Here is a 25,284-nt window from a genome sequence, read left to right as displayed (position 1 = left end):
TTAAGTATGATTTTCTATTAATTATATTGGTCAATCATATATTATTTCCATGACAGATTCACTATGTATTTTTCCAAGTCATCCCTTGAAAGTGCCATTGTATTTTTTTTTATTATATTAAGGATTACATATTTTGGCTAATATATATGACAAATATAAAATTGATATTAAACATTTATTATACCATTATTGAATTAATAAAGAAATTTATTCTATATTTCATATTTGATATATTGATGTATAGTAATAATGAAATTATAGCCAATTAAAAATTTTAAAAATTGCAGAAAGTATTGATTTTTGATGTGAATTGAATTGTTTTAATTTATTGAATATTTTAATTTTTTTCTGCTCAAGACCATATTATGTGCATTCAGACTGAGAGGGAAGCACTCCTCCAATTCAAGGCTGCCATTGAGGATCCCTATGGCATGCTCTCTTCTTGGACCACTTCTGATTGCTGCCAATGGCAAGGGATTCGCTGCACCAACCTCACCGGCCATGTCCTAGTGCTCGACCTTCACGGTCAGATTAAATTTTCATATGCCTTCAATCGTTTCACTGGAATTCTCTCGCAACGTTTCATCGGAGGAGAGATCCACAAATCGTTGATGGAGTTGCAACAATTAAAGTATTTAAACCTCAGTTGGAATTCTTTTCAAGGCAGAGGAATCCCAGAGTTTCTTGGTTCTCTCACCAACTTGAGATACCTTGATCTGTCAAATTCTGATTTTGGCGGAAAAATTCCAACTCAGTTTGGCTCTCTTTCTCATTTGAAATACTTAAATCTTGCTTGGAATAATTATCTGGAGGGTTCAATCTCACGTCAACTTGGAAATCTCTCCCAGTTGCAGCATCTTGATCTCAGCTACAATTCTTTTGAAGGAAATATACCCTCTCAAATTGGAAATCTCTCCCAGTTGCAGCATCTTGATCTCAGCTTCAATCAATTTGAAGGAAATATACCCTCTCAAATTGGAAATCTCTCCCAGTTGCAGCATCTTGATCTCTTGGGCAATCGATTTGAAGGAAATATACCCTCTCAAATTGGAAATCTCTCCCAGTTGCTGCATCTTGATCTCAGGTACAATTATTTTGAAGGAAGTATACCGTCCCAACTTGGGAACCTTTCAAATTTGCAGAAGCTTTATCTTGGAGGATATTATTATCATGATGGTGTTGCTCTCAAAATTGACGATGGAGATCATTGGCTGTCTAATCTCATTTCCTTAACCCATCTTTCCTTGGTCTCAATATCTAATCTCAACATTTCTCATAGCTTCCTCCAAATGATTGCCAAGCTACCAAAACTTAGAGAACTGAGTTTAAGTAATTGTAGCCTTTCCGATCATTTTATCCTTCCATTGAGGCCCTCAAAATTCAATTTCTCTAGTTCCCTTTCCGTCCTTGATCTTTACATGAACAGATTCACGTCATCAATGATACTCCAGTGGCTGTCCAACGTCACTTCCAACCTTGTTGAGCTCGACCTCTCAGATAATATATTCAAGGGTGAGGATTTGAAATCCTTGGCGAATATATGCACCTTGCATTCTTTATACATGCCAGCAAACCATTTGACTGAAGACCTTCCATCAATCCTTCATAATTTGTCTAGTGGTTGTGTTAAACACTCATTACAAGAATTGGATTTTACATATAATCAAATCACTGGCTCTTTACCCGACCTTTCAGTATTCTCATCTCTAAGATCATTGTTTCTTGATGGAAATAAATTAAGTGGAAAGATACCTGAAGGCATCCGCTTACCATTTCATTTGAAATCTCTGTCAATCCGATCAAACTCTTTAGAAGGTGGAATTCCCAAATCATTTGGGAACTCATGTGCTTTGAGCTCACTGGATATGTCTGCTAACAGTTTGAATAAAGAGCTTTCGGTGATAATTCATCAATTGTCTGGGTGTGCCAGATTCTCGCTGCAAGAATTGAACATAAGAGGAAATCAAATCAATGGTACGCTTTCTGACCTTTCAATATTCTCTGCCTTGAAAACATTGGATCTTTCAGAAAATCAATTAAATGGAAAAATTCCAGAGAGTACCAAATTGCCATCTCTGTTAGAGTCTTTGTCAATTGGATCAAACTCTTTAAAAGGTGGAATTCCCAAATCATTTGGGGATGCATGTGCTTTGCGCTCATTGGACATGTCTAATAATAGCTTGAGTGAAGAGTTTCCAATGATAATCCATCACTTGTCTGGATGTGCTAGATATTCATTGGAAGGATTAGATCTACGCATGAATCAAATCAACGGCACACTACCCGACCTCTCAATATTCTCATCTTTAAGAGAATTATATCTTTATGGAAACATGCTAAATGGAGAGATTCCTAAAGATATTAAATTTCCACCTCAACTGGAGAGACTAGATATGCAATCAAATTCCTTAAAGGGTGTGCTCACTGACTATCATTTCGCTAATATGTCTAAGTTATACGACTTGGAGTTATCTCACAACTCTTTATTGGCCTTGGCATTTAGTCCAAATTGGGCTCCACCGTTTCAGTTGAGCTACATAGGATTGCGATCTTGCAAGCTAGGTCCAGTATTTCCCAAATGGTTGGAGACACAAAATCAATTTGAGCATATTGACATTTCAAATTCTGGAATAGCAGATATGGTTCCAAAGTGGTTTTGGGATAATTTAGCATTCCGAGAATGGATTTCTATGAATATTTCATACAATAATCTCCATGGTATAATTCCAAATTTCCCAATAAAGAATATTCAATATTCCCTAATTCTTGGATCAAATCAATTTGACGGCCCTATTCCACCATTTCTGCGAGGTTTCCTGTTTCTTGATTTATCCAAAAATAAATTCTCAGATTCTCATTCCTTTTTATGTGTGAATGATACTGTTGAAACTTTATACCAATTAGACCTTTCAAGTAATCGTTTCTCTGGAAAAATTCCAGACTGTTGGAGCCATTTCAAGTCATTATCTTATTTGGACTTAAGTCACAATAATTTTTCAGGAAGGATACCAACATCCATGGGATCTCTTCTTCATCTTCAAGCATTGCTATTGAGAAACAACAACTTAACAGATGATATACCTTTCTCTATGAGGAGTTGTACAAATCTAGTAATGCTAGATATTGCAGAAAACAGATTATCAGGGCTTATCCCTGCTTGGATTGGGAGCGAATTACAAGAGTTGCAATTTTTAAGTTTGGGAAGAAATAATTTCCATGGAAGTTTACCATTGCAAATTTGCTACCTAAGCGACATTCAACTCTTGGATGTCTCACTAAACAGCATGTCTGGGCAAATTCCTAAATGCATAAAAATTTTTACTTCAATGACTCAAAAGACATCTTCACAAGGTCATTCATATTATGTCAATGACAATGGCTTGATTACTAATCAAACATATGATTTGAATGCATTCTTGATGTGGAAAGGTTCAGAACAAATGTTCAAAAATAATGGGTTACTACTTCTAAAAAGCATTGATCTCTCAAGCAATCACTTTTCTGGAGAAATTCCACTGGAAATAGAGAATTTATTTGGATTGGTTTCATTGAATTTATCAAGAAACCATTTGACCGGAGCGATTCCTTCAAATATTGGAAAGTTAACATCACTTGACTTTCTTGATTTGTCAAGAAACCATCTAGTTGGTTCAATTCCATGGAGTCTTACTCAAATTGATCGACTCGGCGTGTTAGATTTGTCACATAACAATCTATCTGGAGAAATTCCAACTGGTACACAATTACAAAGTTTCAATGCCTCATGTTTTGAAGATAATCTTGATCTTTGTGGACCGCCACTAGAGAAATTGTGTATTGATGGGAAGCCTGCACAGGAACCAATTGTTAAACTTCCTGAAGATGAAAAATTGCTCTTCACCCGTGAATTTTACATGAGTATGGCAATTGGATTTGTTATAAGCTTCTGGGGCGTCTTTGGCTCAATCTTAATAAAGCGTTCTTGGAGACATGCTTATTTCAAGTTCATAAGCAATTTATCAGACGCTATTTATGTCATGGTAGCAGTGAAAGTTTCCAAGTGGCGTCACAGAGGATAGCTGGTAACAATATTTTAGTCTTCGTATATATACTTCATTTTCCTTTATATGATAAATAGCAGTCACAAACCATTGTTTACAACTAGATGGCGTTTTTCTCTTTTGTTTTAACCTTTAGATCCTCAATTAATAAAAAAAACAATTATTCATCAACACGAACCTTAGTTTACTATTACACAGTAGGTAAACAAGTTGTAGTCCGGTTTTCTTCTTAAAAGAAGACTAGCTAGAACATATATGATATATCTTTGAATGAACTAGTTTTAACTAAAGATGAACAAGCAGTTGTAATGAGAAAGAAAAGTAGGACGCGCATGCATGTTTGTTTTGTATTTCTGAAATCTAGATTAGATTGTTTATAAAATACTAATTTGTAATTTAATATTCAATAATGATACGATGCTTGAAAATATACATTAAATGAGTTGTATATATATATTCGAGTAATCTAAATCTTGATATTTTAAATATTCTTATCTCAAAATGTTTTTTAACATGACTACAAATCATCTTTTGGGATTTTTTTAATCCCGTAATATAAATGTTTTTCTAAAAAGCATATAATAAGTTCAAATAGTTCAATGTATTGGATTTTTACATGGGATTTATTAAAATTAATATATTTAATTTTATTTATTTTCATGTCATTTCGGGGTATTAGTTAAATAAATTAAAGGAATGATGATTGTTATGTAGGTTATAAAACTTCTTTACACTAGCATTTCATATTAAACAAATTAAAATACTTTAACCTATTTTCTAATCGCTAAATAATAACTCAATATAAATTATATATATTTTTTTCTTGATATATCTTTTTCCTCGTAAGTTATTAAGTGTAAAATAGAAAATAAGTTTGAGGTAGTTTTTCTATCTCATTTTCTACTTCTTTATATAGCTTTTAGTCATGGTGCTTTTGTTGGCATTTCAATGTTTTCTTTATTCTTTTGTTACTTCTGGTTGAGGACAAATTTTGAAGGATCGATATTTTAATTTTTGGCAGAAAAATTCTGAATTCTAGGTGCCAGCTTGAGGAGGTGGAAAATGCAAAGAGATACTTTTGGAGGTGAGAAGGCATCTCTCACAGTTGGATTTGGATACCGAGAGAGAATTAAGGAAGGCTTCTAGAGTTTGAGGGAGCGAATTGTGATTGTGATCTAGTTTATTTTCCTTTTTAATTTCTGAGCATTTTGTTTGTACTTTAGCCCTTAAATCTGAACTGGTTGTTTTGTATGAAGTTGATGAATCTTCACAATAATGAGAATTGAGATGTTTGGTTATTGTTTCTGGATTTTTGGGTCATGCTCTTTGATTATGTAGAAATAGTAAACTGTGTTTGATCTAGGGATTTTGTTGTGCTTTTGTACATTAGTCTCATGATTTAATTTAAGGAATTAAGTTATATGAGATTAAAAGGATTCATTGCCAAGGAATTGAATGTGAATTACTGCAGCAAAAACTGATCTTAAACTTGGGCAAAGATGTTTGGAGAATGAAGAGCTATGATGCTTGCCAGATGGGTAATGCTAATTGCACCCTCTGGTAGAGTGGTGTGAGCAGCGGTGATTGGCAAAGTTGGCACTGATGGAGGAGTGGTGATTGAAGTGCTCATCACGCTTGAGATACATCTCATAGTTCTGCAATTTAACAAATATCTCATCAAAAGAGGGCAAGGTGTTTTGCCAATTTAATTATTAAGCAGTACAGGTTCACAATCAATTTACAAATTTCTGATTATATAATACAGCATACCTAAAATGTTTGGTGTAAAATATTCCTACTTCCTACAAAGCCATTGCATCTTCCAAAACCATGCATGACATAATATAAATCCCCTAATACAGGTGCTCATTTGTTTGTAGACAACCCAAACGAAAACCTAGAACCCATTCCCAAACATAGTGCATGACGATCCACACGTCCTTTAGAGAATAGATATGTGTGGTAGAACTTGTGCTTTTCTGGGAATCATGATATCTCTATGACATTTGGGCATGCTTTGAGTTCAACATCTCTGATGAAGGAATCCTTGCTTTGTTAAAGGTATATATCATTGAGGAGGAATGGTCACAAATCCAAAAATAAAAGTAGCATTCCACAATTTAAAGGAAGTAAGTGAGCAGTTGTTTCTTCCTTGAACCTCCTTCACCATACAAATCATTCCAGTGCTTCAACTCATTCATTACAGATCCTTCTGATGCAAAACTTGCAGCCACCTGCATTTAATCAGATATCTGTAAGTTCATGTACATGGGAAAAGATATTCTATTGGAAATACACACTTTCCTTCTTCCACTTGTGTGAAATTGTTAGTATGAAATCCTTGGTTACAACTTGCATGTACAAGTTACCATTTTAAGTGGAAATAAAAATGGATCAGATGACTCTAGTGCCATATATCCATCACCGTATTCAATTGTACCAGCATTTTTGAATTCCTGGATTTTAACAAATATCCACTTTTAAATACTTCATGCAGTATTGTACAAATGCCCAAATCAAGTACTCCATAGCCATTTGAGTGAAATTTTTAATTCACCCTACCTGAGTCTTAGCCTCTCTCATGTCTTCCATGTTTAAAGGCCTCAGGGTAATTTCTTGTTCTTCCTTATCTTTATTGTTTGAAGCATCTTCAGAACTTTGGCCTTCTGCTTCTCTTTTCTTCTTTTCCTAATATATCGTGCAATAGATATTTAGTTAAGCTCATACCAAAGTTTGCATGGACATAGATGTTAAACTTAAAATAGTAGAAGTTGTTTAACAACTACCATGTCTGATACGGATGTCACCAGGGGGTACGAATGACAAGGGGGGTCTGCAGGAAGTAACCAAAGGTCCAAGAGGAAGGAACATACAGCATGATTGGCATCATGCATCATGCATACATGCACCGTACGTAGGAAAAGCGCAAACCATATGATAGCATCGTGTCTTCTAGAAGATGCCTGGGTAGTGGAATAAAGGCATATTTTCTGTTAGGATATTTCTGATTGCGTTTATGTTTTCCATTTATAATCCAGTGAATTTGCTATTCATTTATTGTTTCTTATCTCTGTTACTACATGGGTAGAATTTGATAGGTAAGATTAAGGAGCATTTTACAGTTTAGCCTGAGAAAATTTATCTTACCGCTTAATGGTGTGTTTGACAATCTGTTCACATCCAAGATCAGTAACTAGAAAATCTGGTCTCGTAATTAATGGTGTGTTTACATAGTCATTGGACAAGTATTTACCTATTGGCTGATATAACTAGCTTTCCATTTCCAGTTCGTTTGAAATTAATGGTGTGTGTATAATAAATTGTTTAATATTACTTTTGATTTCAAATAATTAATATATATATATATATATATATATATATATATATATATATATATATATATATATATATATATATATATTAAAAGAGATATTATTTTTGTGATACAATGGCTAAGTTGCTTTCATAAATTATAAAAGAAATATGAGATTTATTACCAATGAATAACTAAATGTGTAAATGTAGCATGCTAATTAAGTAGGGTCACGATTTCTTGCTTGGTTGAGTGGTCGGGTGATCTAGTGTTTATATTCAATATTTTATTTTAATAAAACTATGTCCTATGTAATCTTTTAAAAATTTGGATGAAAAGTTTTCATGATAATAAAATAAAATAGAGATATAATTAGAGAAAATAAGTTGTGTATTAATAATGTTAAATTATTTTATATTGTCATTCAATTATTTACTAATGTGAATATGATAAGTTTGTGAAGTTTTACAAAAATTATATTAAAATTAGTTAATAGTATTAAACTATATTGCCATTGTATAATCATTAAATTAATAATTATTGATGTTCAATACTTAATCCAAAAATATTGGTGATCTCCATTATTACTATAAATGGTTTTCTTATAAACTATTGTGATTTCAATCTATCATTAACTTTATGTTATTATTCTTATTGCTTCAATCTCTAGAAATTTCTTTTTATAGGTATAAGAATTTTATTTATTTTCATTTACACATTTTGGAAACTAACATTCTATTTTTCTTTTCTTTTCTTTCCTTCTTTATTTTTTTTTATTTTAATTTTCAGTCCCTACACTAGCCCTCTTGGATGACTCCAATGTATAAGCTTGTTAATGCTTCGAAAAGACAATAAGTTAGAAAGTATGATTGTTTTACATTTCTTCAGTCTCAATTGAGATACTTATATCATCTCAATTGAGATACTTATATCATGTTTCGATAATTTTAAGAAGACTCTAGTTTATTAGCATTATGCTTGTAATGAAATATAAATTACAATGTATTATATCAATAATTTACCTGCATCTTTCTCTTAATCAAAATTTCGGTTTGACAAAAATATTATTGAGTTAAACATTTGATAAGGCCCTCATTTTCAATTTTTTAAGAATAAAAAAATTAAAAAATTTCTTGCACATATTTTGAATGAATGAATCTATCATAATCATTTTTTCATAACCAAAATAATTTGACACCATATGTTTCAATTATATGGAGATCACTCCAATTTTCAAACTATGCATGCCTTTTATTTTAAGAAAGAAACAATAATAATAATCTATATTATTAATTATTAATCTATACTAATAATAAACAAAATATCTTCATTTGGTATCCATATTACATTGGATAATTTTACCTTCAACTTATTTCTTATTTTGGAATGTCTTTAATTTTAAAACCAAGGAAAATCTCAAGATTGCAACCACTGCACCTAAAAGGATGTTATTTTAAAGGCAAAAGTAGATTTTATGAAAATTCACACTATTATGACCACTATTCAAAAACACAACATTCAAATTCTGTAACGGGCCACAGCTACTCTGTATCACTATAGTGCACTATTAGTAACCAAGTTAAAAACATTTTGATGCAATTCAAATATGTCCCTTTCATCAGTGTAACGATGGAACTTGGTGATCTAAAAAAAAAAAAACAATGGAACTAAGTATTATATTTTGCTCCTTTTCATCAATCAAAATATAACCCAAAGAAAATGCTGAAGCTACATAACCCGAGGATAGAATGCAGGATTTCTAAAAACTCCTTACATGACTCCTTATGATCATTTTAAAGTGTTAAGAGCGGGGAGATGTCTGAACAAGTATAATTGTGAAAAGTTAATATTGTGACTACTCATTTGATGTTGTGATAGATGTATCCTTGACCTAATCATAGATGAAGGTGCGTCATTTAGAAACTAGGAACCTGAACTAATGTGTTAATTATATAGGATGGGGAAGCCCATTTTTTCTCCCATAATAATTGCTTCGAGTCTGAAACTGCTACACGCAAACAGTTCAATACAAAGAAAATAAAAATATACTCAGATTGAGAAACCAAAGCTCTAATGTGAGTGGAAATCAAATTCTGTGGATAGGAACAAAATATACTCAAATTTTGTTGTGAGCAAGTGAGGATTTTTTGTTTTCACTTTTACAACAAAAATGTTACTGCGTCCAATTCTCAAAAATTTGAATGAGTGAAAACGATGTTCTCAAAAAAGATTCCAAAAAGGTCACAATTTATTATTCAAAAACAGAGGATCTAGTGAAAACAATGTTGTCATTGGATATTTCTGGTAACAAGTTTAGTGAAGAACTGACAGTGATATTCAATAACTTGTCTGAGTGTCCTAGATACTCATAGCAAGAACTGAATCTAGGTTGGAATAAAATCCACGGCATACTGCCTGAATTCTTAATGTTTTTTGAAGTTGGAAACATTGGTCCTATCAGGGAATCAATTAAAGGGTGGAGTTCCAAAATCACTTCAAAATGCAAGTTATTTGCTCTCACTGATGCTATCCAATATCAGTTTGAGTGGAGATCCTCCACTGATAATCAATAACTTATCTAGATATATTGGATACTCATTGGAAGAATTAGATTTGGGCATGAATCAAATGGCACTCTTCCAAACACTCTCTCAGTGTTCCCATCTTTAAGAAGATTGTACCTTTATAGGAACAAGCTAAATGGGACAATTTCTGAAGATGTTGGATTTCCAGCTCGCCTAGAACAACTAGATTTGAGTTCAAACGCTTTATCTGATAACTCATTGGCTCTGGAATTTAGCCAAAACTGGGGCCCATGTTTTCAATTGAATTAGATAGGATTGAGATCTTGAAAGTTAGGTCAGACATTTCCCAAATGACTTTAGCTATATTGACTTTAGCTATCTTGAATCAAATCAATTTGATGGTCCCATTCCACCACTTGTACGAGGTTTCATATTTCTTGATTTATTCCATAACAAAAGATGAACATCCCTGTATAAAAAAATGAACAAGAATAATTTTATTACATTTCTGTAATATAGATTAAATTGTTTATAAAATATTAATTTCTAATTAATAGTCAAATAATGATAGGATGCTTGAATGTGCATATATATATATATATATATATATATATATATATATATATATATATATATTCGAGGAAAGATCTTCAATCTAAATCTTGATATTTTCTTATCTCAAAATGTCTTTTAAAACTACAAATCATTTATGATTATATTAATAACGTAATATTATCATTTTTTGATAAATTATTTGTTTAAAAAGTATATAATGCGTTGAAAGAGTTTTACTATTATTAACTTCAATTACTAGAGTTTTAAAATGACATCCATTAATATTAATATATTTAATTTTATATCATTTCGTATTAGTTAAACAAATGTAATAAACAATGATGGTAATAAAACTTAAGTAGCGGAGTAGGCTATACAACTTTTACTTATTTTCTGATCGCAAAACTATATTTTTCTTCCTTTTTTATATATCATTTTTCTCCTTGGAAGTTATTTAGTGTCAAATTGAGCATAAGTTTGAGGGGTAGTTTTTCTATCTCATTGTCTATTTCTTAAGCTTTTAGTCTTTATAATTTTCTTGGGATTTCATATTTTCTTCATTCTCTTATTATATCTATTTAAGGAACACTTTTGAAGGATATCTTAATTTTTGGGAGAAAAAATCTGGATTATAGGTGCCAGCTTGTTGATGTGGAAAAATGCAAAGGCATCTCTCACGGTTGGATTTGGAGAGAGAATAAAGGAAGCCTTTTCTAGATTTATTATTTTCTTTAAAAGTGGATGACTAAGGAATCTTATGTCTTATATATTTTGAGTTAATAATGGGTTGCTAATTTTCGGGCTTGAGGGAGCCAATTGGAATTGTGATCTAGTTATTTTTGTATGATATTAAAAAGGTTCATTGTCAAGGAATTGAACTTGAACTACTTTAGTAAAAAATGATCTTAGATTCGAGCACAGTTGTTTGGATTAGGTGGAAGTTAGGTGGTTACTTAAACAATCCCAAAAATCAAAACATAACCTTCCTTCATCATTTGCGAAAGAATTTAAATCAGTTGACTAAATTTCTAGCTAATTCATTTTAATTTATTTTTAATATCTAACTTCATTACAAATTTAAATTCAGAGTTTCTTTCAAATCCAATAGCATTCAACTTGTTCGATTTAAAGAAAAATAATTTCAGTTGCACAACTGTAAAAGCAGTACAGTTTAAAGACAATTCAATTTACAAAATTCTACTGTCATATATAATACAGCACACCTAAAATGTTTGGTGTAAAATATTCCTACTTCCTACAAAGCCATTGCATCTTCCAAAACCATGCATGACATAACATGAATCCCCTAATACAGGTGCTCATTTGTTTGTAGACAACTCAAACGAAAACCAAGAACCCATTCCAAAACATAGTGCATAATGATCTACACGTCCTTTAGAGAATAGATGCATGTTGCAGAACTTGTGCTTTTCTGGCATGGGAATCATGATATCTCCGTGACATTTGGGATATAGTGAGACATTTAGGCATGCTTTGAGTTCAACATCTCTGGTGAAGGACTCCTTCCTTTGTTGAAACGTATCATTGAAGATGAATTGTAACAAATCCAATAATAAAGTAGCATTCCACAATCTAAAGGAAGTGAGTCAGCTATTGTTATCACTGCTTTAACGTTCACCCTACCTGACTCTTAGCCTGTCTCATGTCTTCCATGTTTAAAGGCCTCGCTTTAATTTCTTGTTCTTCCTTGTCTTTATTGTTTGAAGCATCTTCGGAGCTTTGGCCTTCTGCTTCTCTTTGCTTCTTTTCCTAACATATTGCAACATATATTTAGTTAGATCTTCAGCTCATACCAAAGTTTGCATGGATGGAGATGTCAAACTTAAAACAGTAGAAGAAGTTGTTTAATAGCTACCATGTCTTTCATTCTCTTCCTCATGGCCTCATGCTCTCCTATTCTAGTCCTCTGTCCAATCATACTATCAACCTTAGCAGGCAGTGCGAACAGAGCTCGAATGTTCTTTTCATCCTCTCCAAACCATTTTGATGTGAATGATGGTTGACATTGAGACATTAATGAAACTTGAACATTTGCAATTGCCTTTGCTAGCATTTTTTTCCAGTACCAGGAGGCCCAAAAAGCAATATAGCTCTGTTTGAATTTGGGTCGCTGATTTATTGATCACCATTTATATGCTCTGAATCAACTATGTTTAAGTAGACAAGAAGCATAGAAAAGTGCAAACGACATTTGTTCCATCATCTAAAAGAGGGAGACGCTCTAATCTCAAATATAATGCCATGTTTAACCAGAAAACTAATATGAATGATAACAAATCAACAATAAGTGTTACGTGCACATAATTAGCACTAGGTAACATTTGTATAACAACATAAGCCATATTTTGATTACAAAAAGTACACATTAAAGTATGATATCAGGAAAACACCACACATTTATCAGGAAAGATGCATCATTCATCTCCTGCTGCTGCCCTGTTTCCAACACAAGATACTGATACTAAAAAAATGCAACAATCTATTTATAATATATAATTTCTGAGATGTGCAACAATAGGCTTACACATCATTACTATATTTTTTCGCATCATGCTTAATTAGTAAGAATCATTAGAAGCTAAAAATAAATTTTAAAAAAGCTGAATTTCATACCCTGCTGCGCGCAATAGTTCAACGTAGAATTAAGCCTTTAAATAGTACCCCCTACTAAGTGTTCGAATTTGTTGCTGTCATAACTGAGTATGTTGAAACCTGATTTGGCTTCAGATATGAGAAAGAAGCTTGATGGTTTTACCATATTCATCAATGGGGAAACTGAGGATATGAAGGAAGCAAACATGGGGAAAAGGGACCTGTAATCTTTAGAATCAGAGCTGAAGTATGATTTTCTAAAGATTTTAGCATGGCATAGTGCCTTTTTGACAAGCTCTGGTATAATTCGTATTCCTACGGAAATGTATTCAATTGATTTTCATTCATTTTTTGTATTCATGACTATATTTATCCTAAGGAATTCTAGAAGTAGAGGAGTTGTTCAATACTTCAGATTCATGGCACACTAAGAATGGTTTTTCTTTTTTATTTTCTCGCTAAACTGTTTTCTATATAAAAAATTGGGTATTTAGCTACTTCCCCAATACTTTTTCTTATTTTCTCTCTCATTTTTTTGGTTATTATTTGTTCCATTTTTTCTGGCGTGCCATTACATTGCAGTGACTATATCTTTTAAAAACTGTAAGCACTTCAACCATATAAGTGTTTGTCTTTGCTAAACCCCAATGACCGGTGTTGTAAAGTTATTAAAGAGACCAACATGCCCTGTTGATTCAGGAATCTCTCACAAAAGTTGGATATGTAGCTACTTCCTCAATACTTTTTCTTTGATTTCTCTTATTTTCTATGATTTCATAATTTAAAATCACATTTTACTACTTCCTTATTTCTTATTAGCTATGACTTCATCACTTATTTTTGCTCAACAGTTCTACAGAGGAGACCTTTTGTTGAACAAAATTATTGCACTTTGCACCAGGGAACAGAGAGGATTAGGCGCAATCCCCCTTTCTTATTAGGCGCTATGACTTCATCACTTATACTCATTAATCAAATTATTACTAAGTACATTAAGTTCTTCGAAATCTCCATCAGATATTTATTGAGTTTCTCGTAACTTATACTATATAGGTTAATGTATGACTAGTCAATGTTCACAATACCAACATTTATGCTTATATTCAATTCATAGATCAAATTATTATTAACCAGATTGAGTTATTCAAAATCTACATAAGATATTCATTGAGTTCCTCATAACTTAGTATTAGACAAATCGGTGTATGACTAGTCAATGCTTAGTGTACTAATATTTATACTTGTATTCAAATCATTGATCAAATTGCTATTAAGAATATTGAGTTTTTTAAAATCTCCATCAAATATTTATTAAGTTTCTCGTAACTTGTATTGAACAGGTTAGTGTATGACTAGTCAACACTCAATGTACCAATATTTATATTTGTATTCAATTCATTGACCAAATTACTACTAAATATATTGAGCACTTGAAAATCTTTGTCAAATATTTGTGGAGTTTCTCCTATTCAGGATTAGACATATCAATGTTTGACCAAAATAGTTGAGCTAGTGCATCAAAATTTGTGCCTATATTTAGTTTTATCTTCTGGTAAAAAGTTTGGGGCAAGATTAACTAATGAGTAAGCTATATGTATGCTTAATTGTTTCCCTTAATTTACTATGGAACTTGTTATAACTAATAATTTCTCTATTATTTGATTTAACAATTATTCATGACAGTAACATTTTGTTTATGTCTAACACCATTTTGATTTTATTTTTCATTTGACTTGCTTTTTTTTTTTTTTTTTTATCTATAAGTATCAAAGATAAGTACCAAGAGATTTATAATAATTCACGCATCCTACTTAATGAACTAAGATAGACTCTCTCAATAACTACCTTGATTTCAATATTTTGTTCATGCTTAAGATTTTGTCGTTAAAAAATAGCCATAATAATTCTCTATGCTCACACCTAATAATTTTTTTTTTGCATTATAATATTTTAATTTTAAATCAAATTAATCTTATTTTTACTTTTTTTATCCAAACCTCGTAACTTTGGAAGGGGTATAATTGATGTAGTGACGCCTGCCTTTTATAAGAAAGGTCTTATTGTGAAACATGTGTGAATATTTAAACTGGTTTTCAGTTTTCAAATATAATTTTCAAAAAAACACACATTCAACAAAATTGGATCTAAAATAATTTTTAACTCAATTTCAAAATGATATTAATGTAATTTTTACTATTGTACCATACTACCGTCGTCACTATCATCATCACATTTTTACCACCACCTCCACCATCATCGTCACTATCATTCCACCGCATCACCATTGTCATCATCACTTGGATCCTGCTACTTTCATCGGCACCATTATTTTATAATGGAGCAAAATAAGGTAAAATAATTGATTCATTTTATTTATTTTCAATTTACAACATCATTTTAAAAACTAAAAACAAAGAATAAACCGAAATTCAAAACTAAAGCTGGTTTTAATTTTAAAAAATTTTAAAACTAAAACCGAGAAACTCAATAATGAAAATTTAGCTCTAGAAAAGATAAATTGATTTAAATAGGGTCATGACAAAATTTTGCTAGCTTCTATTTTAGTCTGCTTTGCTTTAGAATATTTACATTCAAATAACTGTTTTATAACAAAACAAAAAATAAAAAAGCTATTTATTGATTCTACATATAAAAAGATTAAGTATGCTATTTTTTCGGACAAAATTATGGTGTGTTTGATGATGATGTTGCAGGTTGTTTGTGCTGAAGAGGAAATTATGTGCATTGAGAGGGAGAGGGAAGCACTCCTCCAATTCAAGGCTGCCCTTCTGGATCGCTATGGCATGCTCTCTTCTTCGCTGCAGCAACCTCACCTCCCATAATCTAATGCTCGACCTTCACAATTAATGGAACTATAAGTATTATATTTTTCTCCTGTTCATCAATCAAAACATAACCCAAAGAAAATGTTGAAGTTACATAGCCTGATGAGGATAGAATGCAGGATTTCTAACAAACTCATGACATGACTCGTTATGACATTATAAAGTGTTAAGAGCGGGGAGATGTCTGAACAAGTATAATTGTGAAAAGCTAATATATATTCTGACTACTCATCTAATGTTAAGATAGACGTATCCCTGACCTAATCATAGATGAAGGTTTGTCATTCAGAAACTAGGAATCTGAACTAATCCGTCAAATTATATAGGATGGGGAAATTTGAATAGATCAAACATAAATTCTGAATATTATTAACTATGGATCTAGGTCATTTCATGCAACTTTATTCCTGACAGAATAACATAATCAATTCAAAATTTGAATCAACGTTTAATGAAACTTAAAAATATGCATATGAAACTATGCGGAGGATGCTTTTCGTTAATTCGAATTTAATCTACCTTTACAATACGTTTTGTTAACAATATATATGAGAAAGAGATTAAATCACAGTATACATATATAATTCTAAGAGAGTTACATAAATCCTTATGCGTTGATCTAATTTTAATCTAATAATTCTAATTAAAATATTTTACTCAATCACGTGCCTCTGATTTCAGCCTCCCTCATCCCCACCGTCCTAAAATTCTTTGTTCAAAACCTTGATTGGTTACCACGCATCTCCCTCTGTCGTTCTCAAGGTTCCCATTCTGCATATTTTCGATTATTGGTTCTTTACAATTCATATATATTTTTCTCTCATTTTTTTTATGATTCACAGTCGTCCACCTCCGTCTACCACTTACTTTGTCTTTTGGAGATTCGTCCCCTATCTTTCTTTTTTACAATTTCTGTCTGGTTTTCATTGGCACACCTACTTCTTGTTCAAGAGTTTAGCCATTTTTGAATGAATTAAAGCTTATTAACGTAAGGGATCAAAAGAATGAATTACATAAAACTAATAAAAGGCCTTCTCCACAGCTGAATTTTAATTTGTATGTGCTATTTATATCAATCTAACTCCATTCTCTTAATTTGATTCCTCTCAATTCAAGGTTATTTTTATGCTCTCACAATTCAAGGTAGCATCTTCACAAGCAAGTATGCTTCTTCAATTAATAATTTTAAGGAATAATTAAGTTTTAGTCCTTCAATTTTTTTTAATTATAGATTTTAGTTCTTAAATAAATATTTAACTTGTCAAATTCCTCAAAATTTTGTTTAGTTATGACTTTTAGTTCCTGTCATATGATGAAGTGGTGTCCTGGGAAACTGACACCTGTCATTTTTCCCATTATTATTTTATGAAGTTGATATGCTTGCAGCTTTTAACAGCTAGAAATGGCTTCCTCACCCAACCATGGCTCTGGACTGATAAAAACAAAACCACTTATTCGGTGACAAAAATCCAGATCTGGACCTCCCTCGTGGCTTTACCTTGTTAATATTCGCGTTGATTTTAACATTCAGGCACATCCATCATCGCTCTCAATTTTATTTTATTTTTTCTCTCAACGGACACACCTCTCCAATTCTCACTACCCTCTCTCATAATTTTGGTAGCAGACATATGTTCATCAGACGCACATGCTGCTCTCACATTCTAGCTATATGTATCATTTTTAGTAATTTGACCAACATTATTGAACACCCTTTGATGTATATATCATACCTTGAGAGTGATAAGAACAGAGACAAAGAGATATTTGATTGATGATATGATAAAGAAACATTGATGTAAATAAGTTTTTTTGTGTTTTTCATTTTGGATTTTTTTTAAAAGTCTTATTTTAGTGTTTTATGTTTAGGAGTGAACCATTTTAGTCCTTTCATTAATTTATCATTAACCTTCTTTATGTTTTAAATTTTAAAATAATTAATTTTAAAGCAAAAACACAAAAAATAATAAAAAACAAAAACAAAAATTACCAAGTTCGATCTTATCCTAATCTTCCATAATCAATTACACAAATTAAATGATTTTGCACCCCTAGCAAGGGTGCGGGGAGAAATGGTATCGGTGGAACAACATATTTCTTCTGCCTTAAAGTTGTTTCAAATACAGAAAAAACATATAAGATAATCAACCCCGACTCCTCCAAGTGGCTTCTCAGTTGTCAAAGCTTGGCTCAATCCTTCCACAACGACCACTTCATCCTCATAAATTTTATAATTTTTTTTTTATATTTGTAGTGTCCACTATTCACCAAATAACGCACATGATAAAAAGTTATCAATGTAACATTTGTAACTTTATGTTTGTGATGTTTTATTCTCCTTGTATTATACTTAAGTATGTATATCAAACTCATTTTTAAAGTACAAGAAAATCAGCATTAGTCATGACTCAATTTATATGTAATTTATCAAAAAAATCTCACTAAAATTTTCATGACTCAAGTATTAGTGACAAAAAAAAAATTTTGTCCCTTAATGCTTTGACTTTTGTGGCATTTCTAATGTAAGAACTCTATTATTGAGTTCTTAATTAATTTTTTATTAGTGAGTCCTTTAAGATCGAGTACTCAGTACTAATTTTACTCTAATTAATGGTAAAACTTAATTGATTTCTTAATTTATTTTTTAGTAGATACTATTTTATCTTTCCACTCACACAAGAATAATCTCTTTTAGTTTCAAAATTATTATTATTTTTAGTTAAACAATCTTAATTGTAGTTGCTTATATAAGAAACTTCTATACAAACTCCATTAATCGTAGGCTAGCTTTTTGGTGTTTTGTCTACAAAGTCGTACAAGGAGCCACCGACTCTATAAAAATTTCCACATTTATTGTTTTAAATAATATTGTGATGACAATGTCTTTTCTAAATTAAAGGAGCCACGCCGGCCACTTCATAAAAATTTCCACAATTATTATCTTAAATAATGCGATGACTGGACTCTTTTTCAAGTTTTCCACAATTATTATCTTAAATAATGCGATGACGGAGGCCAAGTTACTTTTATAGAAATTTCCAATTATCTGTTTTCCAGGGCCAACAAATTCATATATTCAAGATGTAGATATTCACAAAACATCAGAAAATCAACACAAAATCCATGACATCTATGAAGATTAAATTATTATCAACAAAATCCATGACTTATACGGACCATGCATATGCATTGAATACTACTTATACATGCGTAGAAGTTACATGTTTAGCTTGATATCATCAAGAAATTTTGGGTGGATAATTTTTTTAAAAGATGTTTAGCTTCATAGAAAAGGAGGAGCTCTGACAACAAAAATGAAAGAAAAGACGAGTCTGTATGGGTAACAAGTGTGAGTAAAAGAAGCTCTACCAAAAAAAATGAATAAAAAAGGTTTATTATCTTTTTTAGTTTTTAATGAAAGAAAAGACGAGTCTGTATGAATAAACCTTTTTATATTTTTGCTTTTAATTTTTAATAAATGTTTTAGTGTTTTTGGTCATTCTAATTTTTCTCTGTTACCAGTTTTGGTCTTTATTAACAAGTAACAATTACTTACCTAGCTTATAAATTAAAATAAGCTAACTAATAAGTTATTAATTTGTGTTGTCTTAATTTTACCCTTTGTAAGAGACTAAATCCTTTTCCTGTACCTAACTTTTCTTGGTATTTTTTAATTTATATTTAATTCACATATTACAAATTAAAATTAAAAAATTATGTTTGATATATAATAGTTCGTCATATTTTTTTACAACAAAATAAGAAATAAATATATCAAATACTTAGATCTTGCTTGGAATTTTCTCCATGGTTCAATCCCTTCTCAACTTGCAGCATCTTGATCTCAGCCTCAATACTTTTAAGGGAAATATACCATCCCAACTCGGAAATCTTTTCAAGTTGCAGTATCTTGATCTCAGGTACTATTCTTTTGAAGGAAATATATACCATCTCAGCTAGGGAAATATTCAAGATTTGAAATTTTTAAGTATGCGAAGGAATCATTTCAATGAATTTTACCACTACAAATTTGTTATCTCAGAAGCATTCAACTCTTGGATCTCTCACTAAACAACTTGTCCGGACAAATTCCTAAGTGCATAAATTTTTTTGCTTCAATGGCTCAAAAGATATTTTCAAGAGATTATCAAGGTCATTTGTATAATGCCAATGCCAGTGGTTTTTCAGGCGATTCGTCATATTATTTGAATGCATTCTTGATGTGAAAAGGTTCAGAACAAATGTTCAATGATAATGACTTTTCACTTTTAAAACGTATTGATTTGTCGAACAATAATTTTTTAGAAGAAACCCCAGTGAAAACAGAGAATTTATTTGCATTGGTCTCATTAAATTTATCAAGAAACAAATTGACTGGAAAAATTCCTTCAAATATTAGAAACCTAAGGTCGCTTGAATTTTTTGATTTGTTAACATACCTGCTAGATGGTTCAATTCCTGAAAGTCTTACTCAAAGTAATCGACTCTTCATGTTAGATATTTCAAGGAACCATTTAAGAGGAGAAATTCCAACTGGCACACAATCACAAAGTTTTCGATGCCTTAAGTTCAATATTCACTTTTTAGTCGTGAAGTTTACATGAGTATGGGCATTCGGATTTATTATAAGCTTTTGGATGACGCTTGGCGGAATCTTATTCAAGCTTTCTTGGCAACATGCCTATTTCAGGTTCTTGAACAGTTTACGACACAATATTTGTGCCAAGGTAGCAATGTTCCCTAATAAAATATCAAAGGCAGCTAAAGGTTAGCATGCATGTAATAATATTATAAAATATTAATTGGTAACGTATATTTAATAACTGATAAGGATCTAGTGTTTATAATAATAATAATGAGGATAATGATTTCTTGCTCGTTGGAATGTTGGGTACATCTAGTGTTTATAATGACAATAATAATAATTTTAAAGTGCAGTTTTTTGTTTTCATAAATTAGAAATTTTGTGTTTATTATTTTTCTAATATTTTAAATGTGAATGTCATTGCCTTACGATATACGATTAAGTTTTCCAAGTCATAATTTCTTGACCGGAGACTTTTCCAAGTCTTCCCCACTGATGAGGTAGTGAAGAAGACCCTTTGGATACTTGCAATAAATTATGAGTGCCCCAACTGTTGAGAAAGTGCCTTCCATTAACCATCCCGGTGTTATATATATGCATGCCTATTGCCACTGCTAAACTCACCAAAATCATTCTAATTCTCATATTCAGTGGATTCATTTCATCAATCACTTTGCCTTTCTCATCATAACCACCAAAATGCCAACCATTAATCCAGTTCGTTTCAAATTCATGGAAGGCATAATAACATTTATGATGATGATGTTGCAGGTTGTTGTTTCTGCTCAAGACCATATTATGTGCATTCAGACTGAGAGGGAAGCACTCCTCCAATTCAAGGCTGCACTTGTGGATGACTATGGCATGCTCTCTTCTTGGACCACTGCTGATTGCTGCCAATGGCAAGGGATTCACTGCAGCAACCTCACCGGCCATGTTCTAATGCTCGACCTTCATGGTGATCTGTTTAATGATGTCCCGCAACGTTATATGAGAGGAGAGATCCACAAGTCGTTGATGGAGTTGCAACAATTAAACTATTTAAACCTCAGTTGGAATTCTTTTCAAGGCAGAGGAACCCTGGAGTTTCTTGCTTCTCTCAGCAACTTGAGATACCTTGATTTGTCATATTCTGATTTTGACGGAAAAATTCCAACTCAGTTTGGCTCTCTTTCTAATTTGAAATACTTAAATCTTGCTAGGAATAATCTGGAGGGTTCAATCCCACGTCAACTTGGAAATCTCTCCCAGTTGCAGCATCTTGATCTCAGTTGGAATTCTTTTGAAGGAAATATACCCTCTCAAATTGGAAATCTCTCCCAGTTGCTGCATCTTGATCTCAGCTTCAATCAATTTGAAGGAAATATACCCTCTCAAATTGGAAATCTCTCCCAGTTGCAGCATCTTGATCTCAGGTTGAATTCTTTAGAAGGAAGTATACCCTCTCAAATTGGAAATCTCTCCCAGTTGCAGCATCTTGATCTCAGTTTGAATTCTTTAGAAGGAAGTATACCCTCTCAAATTGGAAATCTCTCCCAGTTGCAGCATCTTGATCTCAGTTGGAATACTTTCGAAGAAAGTATACCGTCCCAACTTGGGAACCTTTCAAATTTGCAGAAGCTTTATCTTGGAGAATCATATGATGGTGGTGCTCTCAAAATTGACGATGGAGATCATTGGCTGTCTAATCTCATTTCTTTAACCCATCTTTCCTTCCACTCCATATCTAATCTCAACACTTCTCATAGCTTCCTCCAAATGATTGCCAAGCTACCAAAACTTATAGAACTAAGATTATTTCATTGTAGCCTTTCCGATAATTTTATCCTTTCATTAGGGCCCTCAAAATTCAATTTTTCAAGTTCCTTTTCAGTCCTTGATCTTTCCTTCAACAGCTTCACGTCATCAATGATACTCCAGTGGCTGTCCAACGTCACTTCCAACCTTGTTGAGCTTGACCTTAGTCATAACCTCTTGGAGGGTTCCACATCATCAAATCATTTTGGCATGGTCTTGAATTCACTTCAGCACCTTGACCTCTCCTATAACAATTTGAATAAAGAGCTTTCAGTGATAATCCATCAATTGTCTGGGTGTGCCAGATTCTCGTTGCAAGAACTGAACTTAGAAGGAAATCAAATCAATGGTACGTTTACGCTTTCTGACCTTTCAATATTTTCTTCCTTGAAAACATTGGATCTTTCAGAAAATCAATTAAACGGAAAAATTCCAGAGAGTAACAAATTGCCATCTCTGTTGGAGTCTTTGTCAATCAGATCAAACTCTTTAGAAGGTGGAATTCCCAAATCATTTGGGAATGCATGTGCTTTGCGCTTGTTGGACATGTCTTATAATAGCTTGAGTGAAGAGTTTCCAATGATAATCCATCACTTGTCTGGATGTGCTAGATATTCATTGGAACGATTATTTCTAGGCATGAATCAAATCAATGGTACACTTCCTGACCTTTCAATATTCTCATCTTTAAGAGGATTATATCTTGAGGGAAACAAGCTAAATGGAGAGATTCCTAAAGATTATAAATTTCCACCTCAACTGGAGAGACTAGATATGCAATCAAATTCCTTAAAGGGTGTGCTCACTGACTATCATTTCGCTAATATGTCTAAGTTAGACCACTTGGATTTATCTGACAACTCCTTACTGGCCTTGGCATTTAGCCAAAATTGGGTCCCACCATTTCAGTTGAGCCACATAGGATTGCGATCTTGCAAGCTAGGTCCAGTATTTCCCAAATGGTTGGAGACACAAAATCAATTTGATGATATTGATATTTCAAATGCTGGAATTGCAGATATGGTTCCGAAGTGGTTTTGGGCTAATTTAGCATTCCAAGAATGGATTTCAATGAATATTTCATACAATAATCTCCGTGGTATAATTCCAAATTTTCCCACAAAGAATATTCAATATTCCCTAACTCTTGGACCAAATCAATTTAATGGCCCTATTCCACCATTTCTGAGAGGTTCCCAGATTCTTGATTTATCCCATAACAAATTCTCAGACTCTCTTTCATTTTTATGTGTGAATCGTACAATTGAAACTTTATACCAATTAGACCTTTCAAATAATCATTTCTCTGAAAAAATTCCGGATTGTTGGAACCATTTCAAGTCATTATCTTATTTGGACTTAAGTCACAATAATTTTTCAGGAAGGATACCTACATCCATGGGATCTCTTCTTCATCTTCAAGCATTGCTATTGAGAAACAACAACTTAACAGATGAGCTACCTTTCTCCTTAAGGAGTTGCACAAATCTAGTAATGCTAGATATTGCAGAAAACAGATTATCAGGGCTCATCCCTGCTTGGATTGGGAGCGAATTACAAGAGTTGTAATTTTTAAGTTTGGGAAGAAATAATTTCCATGGAAGTTTACCATTGAAAATTTGCTACCTAAGTAACATTCAACTCTTGGATCTCTCACTAAACAGTATGTCTGGGAAAATTCCTAAATGCATAAAAAATTTTACTTCAATGACTCAAAAGAAATCTTCAAGAGATTATCAAGTTCTTTCATATTATATCAAAACCAGTCGCTATCCAAGTTATCAAAAATATGATTTGAATGCATTCTTGATGTGGAAAGGTTCAGAACAAATGTTCAAAAATAATGGGTTACTACTTCTAAAAAGCATTGATCTCTCAAGCAATCACTTTTCTGGAGAAATTCCACTGGAAATAGAGAATTTATTTGGATTGGTTTCATTGAATTTATCAAGAAACCATTTGACCAGAGCGATTCCTTCAAATATTGGAAAGTTAACATCACTTGACTTTCTTGATTTGTCAAGAAACCATCTAGTTGGTTCAATTCCATGGAGTCTTACTCGAATTGATCGACTCGGCGTGTTAGATTTGTCACATAACAATCTATCTGGAGAAATTCCAACTGGTACACAATTACAGGGTTTCAATGCCTCATGTTATGAAGATAATCTTGATCTTTGTGGACCGCCACTAGAGAAATTGTGTATTGATTGGAAGCCTGCACAGGAACCAATTGTTAAACTTCCTGAAGATGAAAGATTGCTCTTCACCCGTGAATTTTACATGAGCATGGCAATTGGATTTGTTATAAGCTTCTGGGGCGTCTTTGGCTCAATCTTAATAAAGCGTTCTTGGAGACATGCTTATTTCAAGTTCATAAGCAATTTATCAGACGCTATTTATGTCATGGTAGCAGTGAAAGTTTCCAAGTGGCGTCACAGGATAGCCGGTAATAATATTTTAGTCTTCGTATATATACTTCATTTTCCTTTATATGATAAATAGCAGTCACAAACCATTGTTTACAACTAGATGGCGTTTTTCTCTTTTGTTTTAACCTTTAGATCCTCAATTAATAAAAAAAACAATTATTCATCAACACGAACCTTAGTTTACTATTACACCGTAGGTAAACAAGTTGTAGTCCGGTTTTCTTCTTAAAAGAAGACTAGCTAGAACATATATGATATATCTTTGAATGAACTAGTTTTAACTAAAGATGAACAAGCAGTTGTAATGAGAAAGAAAAGTTGGACGTGCATGCATGTTTGTTTTGTATTTCTGAAATCTAGATTAGATTGTTTATAAAATACTAATTTGTAATTTAATATTCAATAATGATACGATGCTTGAAAATATACATTAAATGAGTTGTATATATATATTCGAGTAATCTAAATCTTGATATTTTAAATATTCTTATCTCAAAATGTTTTTTAACATGACAACAAATCATCTTTTGGGATTTTTTTAATCCCGTAATATAAATATTTTTCTAAAAAGCATATAA

The 25,284-nt window shown here is 32.2% G+C and overlaps 1 protein-coding gene across 1 annotated transcript; it reads left to right on the top strand.

Moving 5' to 3' along the window:
- The first annotated feature begins 351 nt into the window (after positions 1-351).
- Positions 352-24,683, top strand: LOC114390912 (receptor-like protein 19). The gene is made up of 4 exons (XM_028351847.1): positions 352-981; positions 21,718-22,401; positions 22,564-22,623; positions 23,656-24,683. The coding sequence occupies exons 1-4, from the start codon at positions 366-368 to the stop codon at positions 23,841-23,843; spliced, it is 1,548 nt and encodes a 515-aa protein (XP_028207648.1). The 5' UTR covers positions 352-365; the 3' UTR covers positions 23,844-24,683.
- The last annotated feature ends 601 nt before the right edge of the window (positions 24,684-25,284 follow it).

Source organism: Glycine soja, chromosome 16 (genome assembly GCF_004193775.1).
Source record: "Glycine soja cultivar W05 chromosome 16, ASM419377v2, whole genome shotgun sequence".
Lineage (NCBI taxonomy): Eukaryota > Viridiplantae > Streptophyta > Magnoliopsida > Fabales > Fabaceae > Glycine > Glycine soja.
Note: the sequence above shows the minus strand (reverse complement) of the source record. Positions and strands in the feature narration are given on the sequence as shown.

Excerpts from the sequence above, each read along its gene's own strand:
- LOC114390912 (XM_028351847.1), top strand. The coding sequence starts at position 366 with ATGTGCATTCAGACTGAGAGGGAAGCACTCCTCCAATTCAAGGCTGCC. Across the intron at positions 982-21,717 it reads TATACCCTCTCAAATTGGAA|ATCTCTCCCAGTTGCAGCAT; the intron begins ATCTCTCCCAGT and ends GTCAACTTGGAA. Across the intron at positions 22,402-22,563 it reads ATCAATGATACTCCAGTGGC|TGTCTGGGTGTGCCAGATTC; the intron begins TGTCCAACGTCA and ends TAATCCATCAAT.